The sequence below is a fragment of the Talpa occidentalis genome, unplaced genomic scaffold (genome assembly GCF_014898055.3).
Source record: "Talpa occidentalis isolate TD23 unplaced genomic scaffold, MPIMG_talOcc4v2.1 talOcc4.9, whole genome shotgun sequence".
Classification (NCBI taxonomy): Eukaryota; Metazoa; Chordata; class Mammalia; order Eulipotyphla; family Talpidae; genus Talpa; species Talpa occidentalis.
Window position 1 is genome coordinate 78,713,408 of NW_023605305.1, and position 19,731 is coordinate 78,733,138.

A 19,731-nucleotide genomic window follows, 5' to 3' on the forward strand; every position below is an offset into this window, starting at 1 on the left:
CACACCTGGTCTGCCCTGGCGGTGGGTTCCTGCTCCCCCTCTGGGCTGGGACTACAGGCCAGAAGGGACCTGGTGTGGGCAAACTTCCCAGCTCACCTCTGGCTCCTCAGGGAGCCTTCTGCTGTTTTCAGGCAGTCTTTACTGGAGAAATGTCCCTGTTCTAAAATGGCGATGCGGGACGCACTCCCTGTGTGCCCGGTCTGCCTCTTTCTTCTACTTTTTGGGAAGAGTTTAGGAAGCATTGGTATTAATTTTTCTTTGACCATTTTATAGAATTTACCCATGAAGTCATTAGGTCCTGGACTTTCCTTTTTGTTTTCCCATACAAACAAAACTGAGGGAACTTGTTACCACTAGACATGCCTTACAAAAAGTGTCTTAGGGAGTTTTCCAAACTGAAATGAAAATTCATTAAACAATAATATGAAAGCATAGGAAAACACAAAGTTCACAGATAAAGGTAAAAACATGTGTATAGATACAGATTAATGTAACACCATAAAGGTCACAATTGAATTTTATATTAGGGTGGTGAAAGCTTTTGGGGTACTTCTTTTCCCCCTTTCCCCCAGAGGAGTTGTGGCTGAATGGAATACCTCTTGGGACTGGCATAGGGGTGTACTCTGCAGTGGTGAAGCCTGTGTCTGAATGTGAGTGTGCAGGGGGTGATTGTGGAGCTGGGGCTCAGGCGCTTATATGTGGTTATAGGAGGTGGGTGGCATCTCTGATACTGGGGGGGGGGTGGTCCTTGCACAGTGGTGGCTCTGGTAGAAGGGGATACAAATTCTTTTTTCTGTTGTCCTTCACTCCAGCACTTAGCACACATTGCAAAATTCTGAAAAATAACAATATTAGGGAAGAGTTGATTAAAGTGTATGAACTTAAATATGTAATAATAATAGGTTAATAAAATAAATTTTGATCATGCAAACAAATGATTGCTCTTGTACTTGTTAAAAATCAGAGTGGCATCAGAGCACAGGCATCAGCTCAAACTCTATCATAAAGTGTGATATGGAATCTTTCTTTTGTCAGTTGTCAAAAGAAGGTTAAGAATGAGAATTTTTGTAATTTATTTGAGGCCACTTCTTGCTATCATTTTGAAATTGTTAAAATGGGCATGGTAGGGCCTTCTGGTGGTTCAGCAGTTGAGCGCTGGCTTGCGAAGCTGCCCAGCTGGCTTCGCAAGCTGCTGGCTTGCGAAGGAGCCTCTGCAGCGCCGGTTCGATCCCCGGCCGCCAGGTGAGTGTCCCACATGGCGTGCAGACCTCTCCTGCCGCCTGCTGCTCCCCTCAGCAGGTACTTCGTCACTCTGCCTGTTCTACTCTGTGTTCTGGCTCTGATGAATTCTCTCACCTTCCTGCGCCTCTGACTGTACCCAGTGCTTGTATAAATAAATAAATAAATCTTAAAAAAAAAAACGGCATGGTAGTTCACAAAGCAATCTAATGCACTCAAGGGAGATGTAGTCACGTTGCTGCTCTGGGTGGGATCACCCCCAGCAGGGGAACATAACATTTTCTCCTAAAGGCAAAATGGGCATAAGTTTTGCCTCTTTATTTTGTGTTTACTTTTAATTGCACTTGCTCACCTACCAGTGTCTATGAAGTCCTATATTTGGGGTGCTTTTTCTATGATAAAATATTATCATTTGTGTAAAAACATTAACCCGCTAGCATCAAATGTGTTTGAGCTATCCTTAGCATGGCACTAATTGCAAAGTAGTTGCAGCACAGCAGGAGGAGATGGTCACTATGCTTTGGAACACATGGGAAGTCATTTTGCCCCAGGTTTGACAAAAAGCAGCATAAAGGGGGGTGTGATATAACCTTCTCCCCGAAACAAGATATGGGTCAAAATGGAGTTCCTTTTGAATGACAAATCCAGCGATTGTTCCCGGCTATTTGGCATACCAAAATTGTTAATCTAGGTAATTTCAGGGTTTTTGTTTGTTGGCTATAGATTTTGCATTGGTGGACATTTTCCTATTTGTTGTTTTTAAACATCTGATTAATTACTCTCTTGGGATAAGTTGACAGGGAATGATGACTGAATGAAAGGTACTCAATAAAATTCTTCATGGCTCTAGCTAGCACGGCATTGCCAAATTGTTTTACAGATTTTTTCCCTCCAGAAACATAAAAGTGTGTTGATTTGCCACTTACTGGCCAATGAAGTCATTATGTTGGGTAGCTGAAGACACACTCTACAAAGTGGAGAAAGTTTTGGATTAATTATTTTCCTATTTCCTTTCAAATCTTCGTTACCTAGACTTATACTCTTAATTATCTGTCCTTTTGGGACACTCCACTCCCTTCTGGGACACTTACTCATTGGCCTGTGCAGTCCCTCCCTGGGGAGATGTGTGGGTGAGGTGGGATAAGGTGGAAGGATTGGCTGACAGAGGACTTGAGCTGGGGGGAGGTCACCTGTCACTCAAGGGCTCAAGTGGCACCTGTATGGTGGCCAAGCCTACGTGTCTGCCCTTCCCCCTGCCTTAGAGTATGGTCAGCTCCCCATTGCAGTCACTTTCTTTTAACACAGCTGTCCTACCACTTCTCTCTCACTTCTTACCCATCACTCAGTCCATTTTAAAATTCACCATTAGCTTCTCTCTGTGCATAGGATAAAGTGGACCCCTTGCTTGGCACACAGAGCCCTTCACTGCTTGTCTTCATCCTGCCTCTCCAGCCTTTTGTAAATGCTCATGAGGCACTCTGTGAACGTTCCTCCCTGAGTGGGGGCACTCTTGTACCCCACGCTTTTGCCCTGGTCTCTTCCTTGTCATAAAATGTGCTCTTCATGTGCAACTCAAATATCATCTCCCCAAGGAAACTCTCCAGGAAGAAGGTGTTGCTTTCTGGGTGGCAAGGATTCCCTGGGTACCCTGTTTGTGTCACAAAATTAGTAGTGTTCACAGCGCGTGGTGCCAGGGTGTGACTCTGTCCCCTCTGCTTGTCCCCACCCAGTGAGCTGGCCTATGTCTTACTCGTATTGCCTAGAGAGGGCCTGGAAACTGCAGTGCTCAAGAAATATTTGTTGACTGAATGAATGTGCTTCATGGCTGTGGAAGTTGGGGGTTCATTAATTGAAGGAGAACATCCAAGGAAGATATATTTAAGCTGTGTGACCCCACCCAAGCCCTGGAGCTGGGAGGAGGAGATCTGAGCCAGGCTCAGAGGATAACATGACCTTCTGTGGCTCTGAGATGCTTCCACCAAGCTCTGAGGGAAGGTGGGTCCCTGAAACCAGTTGAGTTAATCGCTGGAAGTGAGTGTCATGTGAGGTCATCTCAGGAATGTAATTAGGGCTCTGTCGTGCTGGCTGAAAGCACTCATAGCCCTGGCTGCCATAATTGGAGGCAGAGGATGGGAAGGATGTGGAGCTTGGTGCTGGGATCCCAGCTCATACGGCTGTCTCCTGGCTGCATGCTGGGGAATCTTGGGTAAGCCGCAGGCTGGAGCTGTTGATTCGGAGCAGCATCACCCTACAGCGGCAGGTCAGAGTCTTTTCCAAAAGTGGTGTGGGTTAGGCTGGACTGTGTTGAGTCTGTGCAGGTTCAAGGGAGCAGAGATGGGTGCTTATTTGTTTTGGAGAGCATGTGCAGTGTAGATGGGTGCCCCAAACTTCTTCATTAGGATTCCAAAGAGGTTTGGGGACTCCAATGAAAAGCAAATCTTTGGTGTTGTCCCAAAGACCTTGGCTTGAATACAGCTCCAGGTAGATCAGGTATGTGATCTTGGGGAGTTTACTCATCTCTCCAATCCCATTTCCTCCCAGGAAATCCAGGACATGATGTTAGTTGTGCTTCCCTCCTAAGGTCCTTGCGGGTCCTGAGGTCCTCGTGGGTTAGTGTATGCAAAGGGCTTTGCTTGGTGCTCGGCTGGCTCCATCACATGGAAGCCCATCATGACTCTTAGCTGCATCCAATACGAGGAGGACTGTTGGCTCAACAGGGCAACCCTGCCCCCGAATAGGAAGGTCTTTTCTCTGTAGGAAGTGGGGAGTGACGGTCTTGGGCATCAAGCTTTACCTGTGTGCTGAGCACCTGGATGGTGCTCCTGCTGCCCCAACACTGGCCACCCACACAGAAGCTCCGGGAGGGTCTGGGTCCAGGAGGGGCTGTGTGGATGGTACGCGGATGCCTGGAGAGAGGGTGGGAGCCCAGATGGGAATTATGTGTTGTCTGGACAGTCAATTGAGAAAGCAAAACAACAATACAGCACAAGGATGGGGCTTCTGGGTGGTGTCATTATTTTAAATCTGTATTTCATTGGTAAAAATAGTCTGTGGTAGTGGAGAATCTGGCCTTCTCAGGGGGTTTAACATAGTTCCATTGGAAAACACTATCTTGCTTTGAAGATTTGTGTTTCTTTATGTAACTCTCAGCTGAGGGCAGATTTGGGGTGTGGAGAATCCCATCCTCAGATGGAACCAGGTCCTGAGTGTTCCCAGCACAGCTTCCTGCTGGGAAGGAAGTGGTGGGCAGAGTGAGAGGCAGAAGATTCTCAGAGGAAGCTCCTGGCCTGCTGTGGGCTATGCAGATGAGGTGCTGCTCTCTCCTCCCAGATTCCCTGCTGGCCACCACTGCTCCACTTCAGCTCCAGAGTTGTCTCCCACCCTGGCCCAGGGCCCAGCTGCCATGACAGACACGCCAGTGGAGGAGTCCCTCTTTCAGATCATCCACTGCTACCACCAGTACGCGGCTCGGGAGGGGGACGTGGAGACCCTATCTCTAGAGGAGTTGAAGGCCCTGCTCATGGACAATGTGCCCCGCTTCATGGAGACCTTGGTGAGAAGGGACTGTCAGATGAGGGTGGCGAGGGCTCCCGGGGACCCGTGCAGGATTGGCTGTGGGCTTGGAAGTGAGTGGTGAGAGTGTAGGCACAAAGTTGCTGTCTCCCAGGAGAAATTCCACCTGGGGAAGGGAGAGTGAGGGGAATGGAGGGCAGGATCAGATAGCAGAGAGAGGGTGGGCCTGCAGGTACTTCTTGCCTTTCCTTCCTTGAAACACCCTGCCTGGACCCACTCCAGCCCAAGCGTGGCTAATCCCTGAAACTCAATCCTAACCCCAAACCTGTTTATTCCCTGGCCCATCCTGCTTCCCAAGAGAACAGGCCTTAAACTTCCCTCTCCCACAGGCCTATTCAGTCTGTGATATGGTCCCATCCTTAGCTTTTGAACCCTAGTTCCTTCTTCTGGGCCTACCACAGTTTCTTCTTGCCCCCCAACCCAGGGGAGGGGGTTACCCCAAGTCATAAGGTATGGGTGTACTTAGAAACAAAGCTTCCCCTCCCCTGTCCGCAGGGCTGACAGAGCCTCTCAGATGAGCCTGGGGACCTGGCCCCAAATCCTCCTCAGGGCTGTGCTTCATCTCTGTCATCAGGCCCAGCCCCATGATTAATGGGCTCCTTGGGGACTGAGAATCCTTCTGGTGTCTGTTGGTGTTTCCCTTGGCTCCACGCCCCAGGGGTCTCTGAACAGTGATCTCTAGAGGACTTGAGGGCACTATATTCTAGGAAAAGTGGTGCCTGGGGTCACTTCCCATTCCCCTGCCTACCACCAGGAATGTCGGAGACTGTCTGACCTTCTGTCTCATTGAAATGTTACCATGAGGGTCACATCAGAGATGAGGGTGACCCTGGCCAGTCCCATGTCTAGGGCTGTGCAAGGACCACCAGGCCCTGCCAATCCTGGGACTCACAGCTCCACCGGGGACAGGGCCCTCAGGACTGATGTGGGCATAGGGCAGACAGCTAGCAGCCTGGGCTGGGGCACTGAGATCAGAGAAGCTGGGAGAGCCTGACCAGGGCAGGACACTTCCAGCTCTTGTCTGTTCAACCGGCTTTGTGGAGTGGGGAGGGGGTGCTGAGGAGAGGGTGTAAATCTGCCCACTCGACTGAGGGGCTCCCAGGCCCACAGCTGCTTCAGACACAGTAACTTCCTTCCCCAGTTCTTTCTGAGAATTCCATACCAGGTGCCCACTCCCACCAACCAAACATTGCCAAAACCTACTTCGCTGTCCCTGCCCAGTGCTCCTTGATGCCCACCCTATATTTACTGTCTCATCTCCTCACTGTGCTCTCCCAATTCTCTTCATGCTGTCCCTCTATCTCAAAGGCTTCTCTCTTCTATACCACCCTCAACCTGCAGCCCTCAGGGCCACCTGCTCTGGGGCTTTGTTGTCCCCCTCATTCTGTACTTTCCTTTGATACCATAAGCAACTGTCACAAAATTTCGCAGGCAGATGCCACAGCCTGCAGACATCTGGACCCCCACTTGCTGCCAGCCCTGCCATAGAGCTGGGACCAGGGACAGTTGTCTCCAAAAATGAGGCAAAGGCCCAGCCTGTCCTCTGGAGCCCCTGGGCAGGGAGCTTGCCGCTCAGCTGGGAAGACAGGCTTAACCAGTCACCAGCGTGGATGGACGTGAAGTGTATCTGGAGGTGCAGGTTGCTCAGCTGCTCAGTCACTGTAGACAATCAAGCCACAAACAGTGCCAATTGGCGCCTCCTGTCTGCTCCATGCAGCCCAGGCCTGGTTAGTCAAGGCCTCTTCAGCCTGATTCTGCTGCACAGGGTCCTGGCCATCTAGTGAGTGCTAGCCTTGCAGGTAGGGCCACACCCAGATCCCTGGCCATCCTTCCGGTGGGGGAAGCCCGCTTGAGGCTGTGGGCCTGGGTGGGTGGCTGACCTCCACCTATTTTCTCAGGGCCGGAAGCAGCCGTACTACATTGCAGAGCTGTTCCGGGCTGCAGACAAGAACAAGGACAACCAGATCTGCTTTGAGGAGTTCCTCTACATCCTGGGCAAGCTGGTGAAGGACTACCACCTGCAGTACCACCGACAGCTGTGTGCCTACCACTGCGCCCAGCACAACCTCTATTAGGGGGGCACAGGTGGTCTCCCCCCCACAGAGGCCTGCCTTGAGGAGTAGGCATGGCAGACTTTGGGCTGCTGAATGGAGAACTCTGTGTGTGCTCAGGCGTGTGTGTGCTTGAGAGCATATGTCTGCGGAAGAGAGCTGTGTGGGACGAGAATAAAATGACTTCAAAATTTTTCTGGGTATTGGTCAGTTCATCGTTCTGGACGTCTGCTGTGGCCCAGAGAAAGGAGATTTGGTCCTACCTGGAGAACATCCATTTTGGACGAGAGGCAGACCCTGCCTCCAGCAGCCCCAGCCGAGTGGGGAGACAGCCCAGCCTCTGTTTTGAGTATGAGAAGGAGAAATCTCTTCTCTGGGGAGGAGCCAGGCCACACTGGTGATATCTTGGTCACTGACTCTCTACACATGCACAGAGGGACAGGAGCCAGAAGGAGACAGGCACACTGGACATTGGCCCTGCCATTGAAAGACTCCCTGCTCTAGAAGAGAGCCCAAAGGAATCAGTGGACAAAGGTGGGGTGGCCTGGGCCTGGGACAGGGTCAGAACAGGCAGGCAGGAAAGGTGATGTCTTAATTGCTGTGGGGTGGGGGTGGTGGGGCCAGTGTGTGCTAGGACTGTGCAGTGACTTTGCACATGCTGAGTCAGAGATGGGACAAGGGCTTAACTGTTATGCGAAAGAGCGATGTGTGGAACCTGGGTCAGTCAAGGAAGGCTTCTTGGAGGAGAGAAGCGGTGGGTCTGGTTTTTTACTAATAAAGTTGATGATGGATGTGGGCGGGACTCCGACTCAGGGTTACTGGTGACTCATGCTCCAAGCCCTCCCATGGCTCCTGAGCCTCCTGGCCATGTCTGTCCCTGTCTTGTGGTATTTGTTTTTCTCTTTCTCCCTGGAAACTCAGGAATCTGATGCAGAATCTTTCAGGAAGCCTCCTCTGCCTTCAAGTCCTGCTGGGCCCATCTTGTGTGTTTCTACTCTGAAGATGGATATGAACTCATGCACAGAGCTTATTCTGATAGAAACAATGGGTTTGAAAAGAACGATGGGTGATCCTCTGCATTGCTTCCCGTGCAAATAATTGGGTGGTTATTTAAGGAACTTGGGTGGTTCCTTCTCCCATCTGATGGAATTGGGTGCCCAACAAGGCCAGCAGCACCTGAGAGCTGAACCCAGGGGCCCCTGTTTCTCATCAGCCAAGCTCTGAAGCAAAATTCTGCCCCTGCTACCTGGGCGTGTCCTGCTACCATGGCCCCTTCCACATTGCTGCTCAGCCTGGCTGCCTCCCAGGACTCTGCTGGGTCCTCTCCCAGCCCCTCTGGGCTTTCCACCTGCTCTCGGGTCTAGACTTGCTCCTATGCTTTGTTTTGTTGCCTGTGTCCTCCACCAAGCCAGGGACCACATCCTGTCATCACCCTGTCCCAGGTTCTACTCTCCAGAGGTCGCTCCATCTGTCTGTCTGACTATGATGAGTGCCGGTACACAGTGCTGAGGACAGAATGCTGGACCAGGGGCCTTGAATTGCCACCTAGGGACCGGGATCTGTGCTGCCCCCTGTGGCTGCTTAGTCACCTCCAGACACAGAGACAGTGGACTGGGTGACACAAGCCATGCTTCCTCCAGGCCTAGGGAAGGACTTTCCCTGATACCTCACTGGAAATGTGTTGTTTTTTACAGAACTTTGGGTTTTAAGGTAGTGGCTCAGCTGAGTTCCTCTGGCACCCGCCCCGGCCCCTTCCTGGGGCTTGTCTCCATGGCTCTGTTCTCACTTCCGCAGCTTGGGCCTGGGCATTGGGACACACAGCGGAGAGGGAGCTCTTTCCTGTAAACAGGACCAGGTTCTGCTCCCGTGAGGTTGCCCCATGTCCATCAGTCTGATTACAGGCCTTGCCCTCCCCCCCCCCAATGTGCTTACTCAATTCTTGAGCCTTCTTCTGCAAGGCCAGCTCACACTGATGCCTGCTCTCTTGGAAGCCCCCAGGCTGTCTGTCCAGGGGAGCATTTCAGGAGTGATGCCAGGTGGCTTCACAGCCCAGCATGCCACATGGGAAGAGGCGGTGGCTCAGGTTCCCCCTAGATCTTCCTGGCTGTGGCTGAGACATGTTTTCCTTTTTTTCTGTATGAAGAAAACTATCTTCCTCTGCCCCTGCACCTCCAAATGTCCTCAGGGGAGCATCTTCAAGGCATCATATCCTGAAAGGTCTGGGGTCTGGGATGACATAGTTTCCATCAACCTCATCAACCCCCACATTGAGACAGACTAGTGTCTCCTGGGCCCCATCAGACAGGTGCTCTTCTGAATGGGGAAGCAAATCTTAATAGAGTCTCAGAAAATTCACCTTGCTTGTTCTAATGTGTGTTTTGGACACCTGGGCACCAAGACAAAGCAGAACATATGCCCATAAGTAGGACCTGGAGTAACACCGCTTGCCTCAGTTTCCCCATCTATCCCCTAGGGGTAATTGTATCTGTCATGTCCACCTCATGAGTCCTAGGGGAGGACTCTCCCTGATGCCTCACTGGAAATGTGTTGTTTTCTACAGAACTTTGGGTTTTAAGGTAGTGGCTCAGCTGAGTTCCTCTGTACCCGCCCGGGCCCCTTCCTGGGGCTTGTCTCCATGGCTCTGTTCTCACTTCCGCAGCTTGAGCCTGGGCTAGGTTATCTAATAAGTTAGTAGATATAAAATCACCTTGAAAATATGTGTGTGCTAAGGTACTATTATGCCACGTGGCGTGGGAGAGGGCCTGGTGAGGGATAAGTACGTATACCAGGTGCTCCATTGCTGGTCAAACACTTGTCACGTTAGATATCAGGAACAGCCCTGTTTTCCTAATAAGAAGATGTGGGCCAACCTCCAGGAAGTCAGACTGCATTTGGTTGATGAATATATATCCTGCTCTGTTCCCAAAGTGATTTAATGTAGCTGGTTGTGCTAAAGGGAGTTTCTGCACTGAATCAGGGATGGATCAAAAGTTCAATGTCATGTTCATTTATCTTCTCAATAAGTATCCATTGAGCATGTAGTGTGAACCAGACCCTAGGGGTGTGAGCTGGTTTCTGCTCTAACAGGGCTTAAAGTCCCAAAGAAAAGACAGACAATAAACACATGAATCATAATAGGGCAGGACAGATGCTTTGATGCATAAGGATTGGGTGATACTGAGGAGAGAAGAATGAACTCTGTGCTGATAGGGTCGGGGAAGGAGGGTTGAGATGAGACAGAGCAGATGGTCCCTGGGCTGCAGCAGGCCGGAGGAGGAGGGCTTTACCAGCCAAGAGGCAAACCAGGTGGGGCAGGAAGTGGAGGATGTCACCTCTGTCCTTTGATGCCTTCAGTCTCCTCTTTTGTAAAATGGGAGTTATAATAGTGCATTCCTCATAGGAGGATTATTGTGAAAATTAAATGAATTTATGTAAATAAAATTCTGGCACATGATAAAAGAACAATAAATTTAAGCTATTATTTGTTCTTATTATTGATTGTAGTTGTGTGTTCCTGGCATAGTGCTGGGTCCAGGGATGCAGAGAGGGGTGATCCTGCCTGGGTCCTGGAGGTCACGCAGGCTGGCTGGAGGCTTATGCTTATGGGACAGTTGTCATTCTGTGCTTGCATGGTGCTTGCTCATGGTGTTTGGCTCAAGCACTTCACACGTTGTTATGGTGCAAACTTTATTAAAGTATAATACATGTTAAAAAGTCCTCAAATCATAAATATTTTGCATCCTTACAACACTTTAAGGTAGATTCTATTTTTCAGGTAATTATATATCTTACACTGTGGTAAAATACACACAACAAAACTTAGCCTCTTTACCACTTTTAAAAAAAAGCTTTTTATTATTTAAAAAACTTAATTTTTTTTGCATACAAGAACTAGGGTATAGGTCAGATGTTGTGGGGGGTGAGAGGATTCACCAGAGACAGAGTGGGGAGCAGAACAGGCAGACTGACCAAAATACACTGCTGAGGAGAGAAGAGGAAGAAATAGGAAAGGTCTGCTGTGCCATGTGGAGTAATTCCCTGGCCGGGGATCGAAGTCATGCCATAGCAGTGATAGCGCTGAGACTCAATCCATAGGCTACCAGGGAGACCCTCTCTTGACCACTTTCAAGTGTTCAGTTCAGCTGTGTTGAGTATCTTCACGCTGTTGTACAACCAATCTCCAGAACTTACCATCTGAACCGGGCAACTGAAGCTCTATGCCCATTGAACAATAACTCCTACCCCACTCACCTTAGGTTCTGAAAACCCCTCATTCTATGAATTTGATTACTGGAGTTATCTCATACAAATGGAATTACATAGTGTTTGTCCTTCAGAGACTGGCTTACTTCACTCAGCACAATGTCCTCCAGGGTCACTCATATATATCAAGTGTCAGAACTATCTTCCCTTTTTATTTTATTTTTTTTAAGATTTATTTATACAAGCACTGGGTACAGTCAGAAGTGTGGGAGGGTGAGAGAATTCCCTAGAGCCAGAGCGGGGAGCAGAACAGGCAGACTGACGAAGTACACTGCTGAGGGGAGCAGCGGGCGCGGCACAAGAGGTTTGCACGCCATGTGGGACCCTCGCCAGCAGCTGGGGATCGAACCGGCGCTGCAGAGGCTGTGGGCAGCTTTGCAGCCCAGTGCTCAACTGCTGAGACACTGGGGAGGCCCCTCTTCCCTTTTTAAAGGCTGAATAACATTCCACCATATGTATACATCACACTTTATTCAGTCTTCCGTCATTGAACACATGGGTTGCTTCCACATTTTGGCTATTGTGAATAATGCTGTGAACACAGGTGTTCACATCTCTTCTTTTGAGTCTGTGCTCTCAATTATTTTGAATGTATACCCAGAAGTGGAATAGCTGCATCATGTGATAATTTTATTTTTAATTTTTTGAGGAAACATCCTACCATTTTTCATAGCAGCTGCACTATTCTATGTTACCATCAGCAGAGTACATGAGGGTTCCAATTTCTCCACATCCTCAGCAACACATATTTTTCCTGTTTTGTTTTTTTTTTAATAGTAGTCATTCTAGTGGATATGAGGGGAATTATCACTGTGGTTTTGATTTGCATTTCCCGAATGGTTGGTGATGGAGAGCATCTTTTAATGTGCTTGTTAACCATTTGCATATCTTGGAGAAATGTTTATTCAAGTTCTTTGCCCGATTTGTTTTTATGTTGAATTGTAGGAGTTCTTCAGATACTCTTATTAGCACCTTATCAGATATGAGCTTTGCAAATATTTTCGCCCATTCTGTAGGTTGAAGGTGGACTCTATTTTTAATCACCATTTAATAATTGAGGTAACCTAGGCACAGAGGGGATAAGTAGCTGACCCAAGTTTACATAGCTATAAAGTTAATGATATAAAGAAAACCAAAACAGCTGTGAAACATGGAGAAAGAGAGGGCATTCCCATTTACTTCCTCCAGAGGGTGACGGTAGCCTCGGTACTGGAGAAGCACCAGGAAAATATCTGTTGAATACAGGAAGGAAGAAAGGAATCATCCAGCTGGGTGGTGTTCCTGTAAGTTCACAAGTGGAACCTGATGCTCTGGATGGGTCTGGGTCCTGACACATCCACCCTTAGGGGACGCTGGGTGAACTATTTCACCTCTAGGCCTCAGCTTCCGTCTCTGTAGACAGCTCATTCTGCATCATACCATCCTGATAGGCAGTTCTGAGGTTCTTTTTTTAAAAAAGATTTATTTATTTATTTATACAGGCACTGGGTATAGTCAGAAGTGCGGGAGGGTGAGAGAATTCACCAGAGCCAGAGCGGGGAACAGAACAGGCAGACTGACGAAATACACTGCTGAGGGGAGCAGTGGACATGGCAGTAGAGGTCTGTCTTGCCATGTGGGACCCTCGCCGGCGGCCAGGAATCGAACCAGTGCTGCAGAGGCCGGGGGCAGCCCTGCAGCCCAGCGCTCAATTGCTGTGCCACCAGGGGACGCCCAGTTCTGAGGTTCTTAATAGATTATATGCATGTGAAGTGCTTTGTAACTGGAGAAACACACCGGGAATCATCAGTGCTGGAAGTCAGTCTGAGGAGCATTTTGTTGGTGGGGATGGGGAAAGGCTGGCATCTCTTGAAACCCTGGGGGAATTGGCCACCTCTCTTCTCTTTTTGGGCGTGAAACACTGCTGGCTTCTGCAAACACATACACACAGCATTGAGTTTGGTTCCTCTCCAGTCCCTCCTCCTGGGGTCAGGCACACAATCAATCCAGACAGGGTCCAAGGGGCCCTGTGTTACGCAGAGGCTCATACATGTGAAGGGGCCTCAAGCAACTTGTCTCCCTGGCCACAGGGCACCCCAGAGCAGGAACATTGTGAAGGGGCGTGGGCAGCAGGACAGAAATGGATTTAGCCTTCAGCAATCCAGTCCCAGGGAGCCCTACATCCACGCAAAACAACCCAATACTAGAAACACTCCACCTTTCATTACCAAAATCCTTCTACTTGGACAAGTGTTCTTAACCTCTTAGTGGTGTTTGGACCCTTTGAGAACCTGATGAAAGTCATGGAGAAATGTGCTCATATGCATATATGATTTCAATGTCAATCCACTTCAGAGATGAACAGACAGGCCACAATGCACAGGATTAGCAACAGTAACAGTGGGGAGGATTCAGGAGGCCATACCAGGAGATGCCAGGGCCATCAGCAGGGGTGCTCACCATACCTCTTCCGGTTTCTCCTGCTGGGTCGACTGCCAGGCAAACATCTTCTTCCTTCCACATTTCCTTCTCCACCCCTCCTCAGAAATTTTCATTCTGTGCAGTGATTGCCCCATTCACCTGGTTGAGAAACTATAGATTGTACAACCCTGGAAAGGAACCGCTGTCTCTGAATGGCTTGAGGATCTGGGCAATTGGCCAGGCCCAGTCGTTATAAAGGGAGCTGCCGCTCCACCTTGCATTCACTGTCACCTCTGTTTCAGAAAGACCTGGTAAGCGGGACTGCCTGGGTCTGGCCTTCATACTTCAGGCTTTTCCTGGGGAGGGCTAGGGGAGTGGGGCAGCCATCTCCGGGGGAGACAGCACTTAAGGGGAGGTCTTACAAATATCTAGGGCTCCTGCAGGAAGAGAGTAAGATGGGGACAAAGAAGCTGAGTCTGTAGCAGTTTGGGGTGAGGGCTCACTTGTTCTTAAGCTGCCCCTTCTTGGGCAGAAAGTGAAGGTATAGGGAGAGTTGGCAGGTGCTCAGTGTGCGTAGCTTGCCCCTCTTACACGCTTGCCCACACCCCCTCACTCCTTCCCATCATAGCCATAGCCATCTGCTGGTTTAGTTATTTGGGTGGTACAGGCCAGGGTGAGGCTATTACTTGGGGTATGAATCCTCTGGGTGTCCCCTCGTCTCCACTGTGCTGCGGGCAGAGGCGCCCTTCTCATCCCTACACCCCACGTGCTTTCTCTTTCAGGTCTGTAAACACTTGGCACCATCATGACGGATCTGGAGAGGGCCATGAACTCCCTCATCAACGTCTACCACAAGTACTCCCTGGAGAAAGGAAACTACCATGCCCTCTACGACAGTGACTTGAAGAAACTGCTGGAGGTGGAGTGTCCGGATTATGTGAAGGTGAGGCAGCGGGGAGAGGTCAGCTCTTCCTCCCAGCTCCACGAAGCCCTGGTCTGGTCTGCCAACCAGGCTGTCCTGTGGTGACAGCCCCAGCGCAGCCTCTCTGACATCTCTACACTGTGGCTTCTTTTTTTCTTTCTTGACAGAGAAAAAGTGCGGATGCTTGGTTCAAAGAGTTGGATATCAATAGTGATAAAGCAATTAACTTCGAGGAGTACCTCATATTTGTGATAAAGATCGGCGTGCTAGGCCATAAGGAATCCCACAAAGATTAACAGCCACTGGGTCTTGGGCCTGGGCCCCTGGACATATTCCTGCAGGAGAATAAAGTCATTGATACCTCATGTAACTCCTGGTCTCTTCCTTTTCTCTTGTGGAATGAGGTTCCTAGGGGTGATGGGAGGGTGGGGAAAGCCAAAGGAACATCCATTGTCCCCCACGTCCCTCTCAGGAGCCTGCAGGGATTCCCACTGGTCTGTTTCCATCCTGAGGTCTCTCACCAGAACTCAAACTACCCCTGAGTCTTTTCCAAGCCCAGGGTCCCAAGTTGTTGCCTCTCAGACTTAAAGACTTGGATTTTCCTGTTTGTTCCCAAATGAGTGATATGGCCACAGGGTGATGGAAAGAATGGCGCTGTATGTGCTAGAATTTCATTCCCAGCTAAGTGTCTGAGATGTGACTCTTGGGAAGTTAGGGAGATAACTATATAGAAATGTGTGTGTGTGTGTGTGTGTGTGTGTGTGTGTGTGTGTGTGTGTGTGAGAGAGAGAGAGAGAGAGAGAGAGAGAGTTAGAATTGGTGGGCTCTGTGCCTGGGGGTGGATATTAGACTACCACATTAAGTAGCACTAATAGCACCCTGTTCCCTACATGTAGAGATTTTGAAAGTTCTTCCTGTTTGTCCACCCCCGATCTCCAACTCAATTAACATGGGCAGATAGGTCAATACATTAATAAAAGCCAACTCAATGGGTAGGGAACACAAATGCTGTCCTGTGGGCTAAATATACCGGTTGGTGATGAGTGAGTTCTCTAAAAGAGCCCCCCTATCGTTACTCTGTGGGTTTCCCAAGGCCCGGAAGATGAATGGGCATCTCTCATCAGAACCCACACCCAGGCTGCCTTTCCATGTTGTGCCCAGATATATTTTCTGTTGCCCTCACTTAGGAGCTGGGGCCATAGTAGGGGGTGATGGAGAAGGGGAAGGGGAGCTGCCACTGGAATCTCTGAACAAGGTTCTGAACCTGGTCTGTATGTATCTCTGAAATGGAATTGGTTGAATACATGATTTTGAGTGTATGCATTTAAGCATGTTTCTCCATGGTTTTCATCAGACTTTTGAAAGGTTTTGAAGACCTTGCGAAGGGTTAGGAATACTTGTCCTAGAGGCAGGATTTTGGTAATGAAAGGTGGAGTGTTTTTAGTATTGCTGGATGTTGGGCTCCCTGGGACTGGATTGCTGAGGGTTAAATCCATTTCTGTCCTGTTGCCCACACCCCACACCTATGCCCACTACTGCTCTGTGGGGCTGGGGTGCCCTGTGGCCAGGGAGACAGGCTGCTTGCATGCATGAGCCTTTGCATAACACAGGGCCCCTTGGACCCTGTCTGGATTGATTGTGTGCGTGACCCCAGGAGGAGGGACTGGAGAGGAACCAACTCAATGCTGTGTGTGTGTGTGTGTGTGTGTGTGTGTGTGTGTGTGTAGAAGCCAGCGGTGTTTCATACCCAAGAAAAGAAGAGAGGTGGCCAATTCCCCCAGGGTTTCAGGAAGTGCCAGCCTTTCCCCATCCCCACCAACAAAATGCTCCTCAGGTCTACTGGCTTCTAGCACTGCAGTGTCCCTGCTGCAGATTGCTGGACTTTTTGTTTGCAGCTGATTTTGATTATATTAAATTGCAAATGAACAAGGAAAGGTAACAGCTTAAACCCTTTTTAAGGGTTCATGGTATCAATTGCTGGCTAGTTTTATTATCACCTGATATCTTAGTGAACATGGCTGGCGGTCGACAGAGAATTAAGACCGGGACATAAACAGCCATGGGAGAACCTAGTTATAGACGTGGAGATGGATTCATGAGGGACAAGTGGGAAGGTTCCAGGACAAAATGGCTGTCTTCTCAGTTTTCCTGTAGGATCGCTTTATCTACTCCCCAAAGCTAGAGCTTCTCCCTCAATGGGGAACTGGGTGGTGCAGCAGGACTTGTAGAAGTGTAGTACAGGGCAGTCCTCAGAGGCTGAGGCCATCTTGTTATAAATTAAAGGTGTTAATAACAATACAAAACACAACAAAACAAAAATAGACAATTATAAATCAGAGACCTCCTGCAGGGGAGGAGGCAGGAGAGGGATCAGAGGGAGGGAGGGAGGAACACAGGGGACTGAAGTGATGGTGCACGGGTACACGGGTGAAGGAAACTCTATGGGGACTACAACTGAGGAGGGGGAGGAAGCAAATATTGTTTAAAAATGAACAATGATATAAAAAAAGAAATAATACAAAAATAAAATCATTGTGACTGGAAAAAAATAAATTAAAGGTGAGTGTCTGGCCCAAATGTGGCCCAGGAAAAAAAAAAAAAAGACAGGAAAGCTCCAGGGTTCCCCAGGGCATGTCCTAGACCTCACTTAATATTTAGGGTATATGATTCAAGAACACACACAAGAAGGGAGCAGCCTGATTCTGCCTCTCTGTTATCCACATTGATATGTGTGTGTGTGTGTGTGTGTGTGTGTGTGTGTGTGTGTATTGGGGTGGGGATGCCACATATCCCAGTGTCTTTGATTTTCTTAAAATACATTTTTGAACTTTCTGCTAGTGGATTCTTTTGAGGGAGATTCATCATTATGAATTCTGTTTGGTTTTCCTTCAGAGTCCAGTGAGTCTTTTTCTCTGAGCAGGTTGGGAGGGGTCATGGGGAAAGTGTCCCAGAGTTCCCTCCAGAGTTTCACCATGAGGGATGGACTGGTTCTGGAGAGCTGCATTGGCTCTGGGCTGTTGGCAGTTGATACCTGAGCTCAAGTTTGGGCAGGAGAGGTGACCCATCTGGCACTGGCAGCTTGGAGGTAGAGGTGAAGAGGCAATCCTTGGAAGGCCCATGGAGAAGGCCGACTGGAAACTGTAATTTACAAACAAGACTCTGACTGTCACAGAACCCCTGGGCAGAGTTAGGAGGGCTTGGGGCCTAGAGCAAGGTGATTCAGTTCCTGTTTTCTCAGCTACAAAAAAAGCAGAAGGCAGTAGGAAGTTGAGAAATTAGTTTAGGAGGAAATCTCATGCAACACTGAAGCCACAAAGCACACCAGGTTTTACCAAATGGGGCAGATCCGGCCACTGAGATTTCTGAAGTTGCCATGATCTGAAACCCTGCTTCTCCACCCAACGCTCCTGACTTTGGCCTGATGGTTGTGACAAAAGTTGAAAGGGCATAGAGAAGATGTGGAATTGGGTGCTGGGTGTCTAGCAGCTGAACAAAAGAACTTATTCCAATGGAAAAGCCTTCCCTGAACATCTCTCCACTTGAGACCAGAACCATGGTGGCTGTATTCAAATACCAGCTTCCTGAACAGGGGAATTTGGCCTAAATCTACATGAGCTGAAGAGGGCAAGGAAAGCTACCAAAACCTCTTGGGCTTTTGCTGGGTATCAGTGAGAAAGGAAATAGTCATCTCAAACCTATATTTTTCCGTTTGGGGATTGCTTAAATCTTTGTCACATGTAGATTCTATTCACCTAGAAGCAAGTCCTTGCTACTTGTTCATCTCCCACCATCTGACACTTTTAGGAAGTGTAATGTGGTTGGCAAAGTTTATTTGATGAACAAGTCACAACAGATAAAGGAGATGGTTTACATCTGATCAATGGAATGATATGAATTTCTAGTCTGGTAGAGATACTAAACCCCTGACTATTCCAGTCCCAATCACCCAGTTGAACATAGAAAGAGTCTTATATCTAACTTAAAACCTTACTTAGAGTTTCATTTCCTGACTGTCTACATATTTTCAAATATTCCTCAAACCAACTTTAAAAAAAATCTTCATTGTGATTCTCTCATTCATGAATTAAAACAAAAATGTTGAATAGGCCCACTATATTGCTGACAATTTCACCTTTTAGCAGAAGACATTATCTCACTTATTTCTCATAACAATCCAGCGAGGGATTGTTTTGGTATGAGATCAAGAAACTACAAATTTACTAATTTGGCAAGGGGCAAAGCTAGGATTTGACTGGGCTGTCTTCAGGTGAGAAAGTCTAATTAAACCACAGAAGCACTCTTTTTTTGCATTCCTTCCTGTGTATGTGGAGCACCCCCCTCCCTTTACTGACCCGTCTGGCCTACTTTTCCTCATCTCTTCAGGATCTCTGCCATTCAGGGGTGAGGAACAGGGGCAGCAGGTCCAGGTAAACTTATGAACTTATCACCGGGACTCTCTTTTCTGTCCAGGATGTCACCAGACGAGCCTCAGGATCTGTGGGTTCTTTTTCCTGGTGTGAGCCATCCTCCAGACAATGATGACAGTGGTATTTTTGGTATTTACCAATGATGACAATGGTATTTTGATTTCCCCGAACTCTTAGAGGTTGCGCAGTAACAACTACTCCTCCTTCCCTGGTTGGGAAGTCTTCCTTCCAGTCTGAGGAGCTGTACAAATTCCCACATGAGCAGTACACTGGTTTGTAAACTCATTCTGTCCTGGCATAGACAGGGCATAGACCTTGCATAAGGTCAGGGCATAGACCTTGTGCAAGTCTTTCAAATGATCTGTACATGCCCCTCTTTTGGAGGGCAGGAGCCCCCTCCTCATCCTCCTGAATAGGCCCCCTTTGCAGCAAAAAAACCATAGAGCTACTGCAGCCAAAGCCCTTAGAGGGATTTCTCATCAACCAGGCTCAGCAAGGGCTCCATCCAGCTCAGTGTGCTCAGCGTCTTGTTCTGCTCTGCCACATTTCTCCCTTGTGCTTTCTGAAAAATATCTAAGCCAACCAAGTAGGATACTCTGAGTCTCTTTCCTGATTTGGTCCTAGAACCCTCCAGGAACAAGTGTATCTATTAAGATCTAATCATAAATATACTCAGTGGATAAATTTTTAATATTTTTCTATAATGACAGGAAGAAGACAAGGATATCATCAGTGCTTCCATTTAAGGATTTGTATCAGAGGTCCTTGCCAGTGCTTTAAGTCGAGAAAAAATAAAGGGGAAGTAATGGGAGCTCTGGAGGCACTGGTTCCCAGGCAGGGCACACCTGTGTCTGCA

At 48.6% G+C, this 19,731-nt stretch overlaps 2 protein-coding genes across 2 annotated transcripts; both read left to right on the top strand.

Annotated features, from left to right (window-relative positions):
- The first annotated feature begins 4,642 nt into the window (after positions 1-4,642).
- On the top strand, positions 4,643-6,887 carry LOC119236849 (protein S100-A15A). The gene is made up of 2 exons (XM_037500798.1): positions 4,643-4,792; positions 6,711-6,887. The coding sequence occupies exons 1-2, from the start codon at positions 4,643-4,645 to the stop codon at positions 6,885-6,887; spliced, it is 327 nt and encodes a 108-aa protein (XP_037356695.1).
- Positions 6,888-13,808: 6,921 nt separating this feature from the next.
- On the top strand, positions 13,809-14,809 carry S100A8 (S100 calcium binding protein A8). The gene is made up of 3 exons (XM_037500259.2): positions 13,809-13,837; positions 14,309-14,469; positions 14,616-14,809. Exons 2-3 carry the CDS (start codon positions 14,332-14,334, stop codon positions 14,742-14,744), a joined length of 267 nt encoding a protein of 88 aa, XP_037356156.1. The 5' UTR covers positions 13,809-13,837; positions 14,309-14,331; the 3' UTR covers positions 14,745-14,809.
- The last annotated feature ends 4,922 nt before the right edge of the window (positions 14,810-19,731 follow it).

What these genes read in the sequence shown, in the direction of transcription:
- LOC119236849 (XM_037500798.1), top strand. Translation starts at nt 4,643, where the DNA reads ATGACAGACACGCCAGTGGAGGAGTCCCTCTTTCAGATCATCCACTGC. An exon ending in CCCGCTTCATGGAGACCTTG is followed by an intron (nt 4,793 to 6,710) that starts GTGAGAAGGGAC and finishes CTATTTTCTCAG; the next exon opens with GGCCGGAAGCAGCCGTACTA.
- S100A8 (XM_037500259.2), top strand. Translation starts at nt 14,332, where the DNA reads ATGACGGATCTGGAGAGGGCCATGAACTCCCTCATCAACGTCTACCAC. An exon ending in AGTGTCCGGATTATGTGAAG is followed by an intron (nt 14,470 to 14,615) that starts GTGAGGCAGCGG and finishes CTTTCTTGACAG; the next exon opens with AGAAAAAGTGCGGATGCTTG.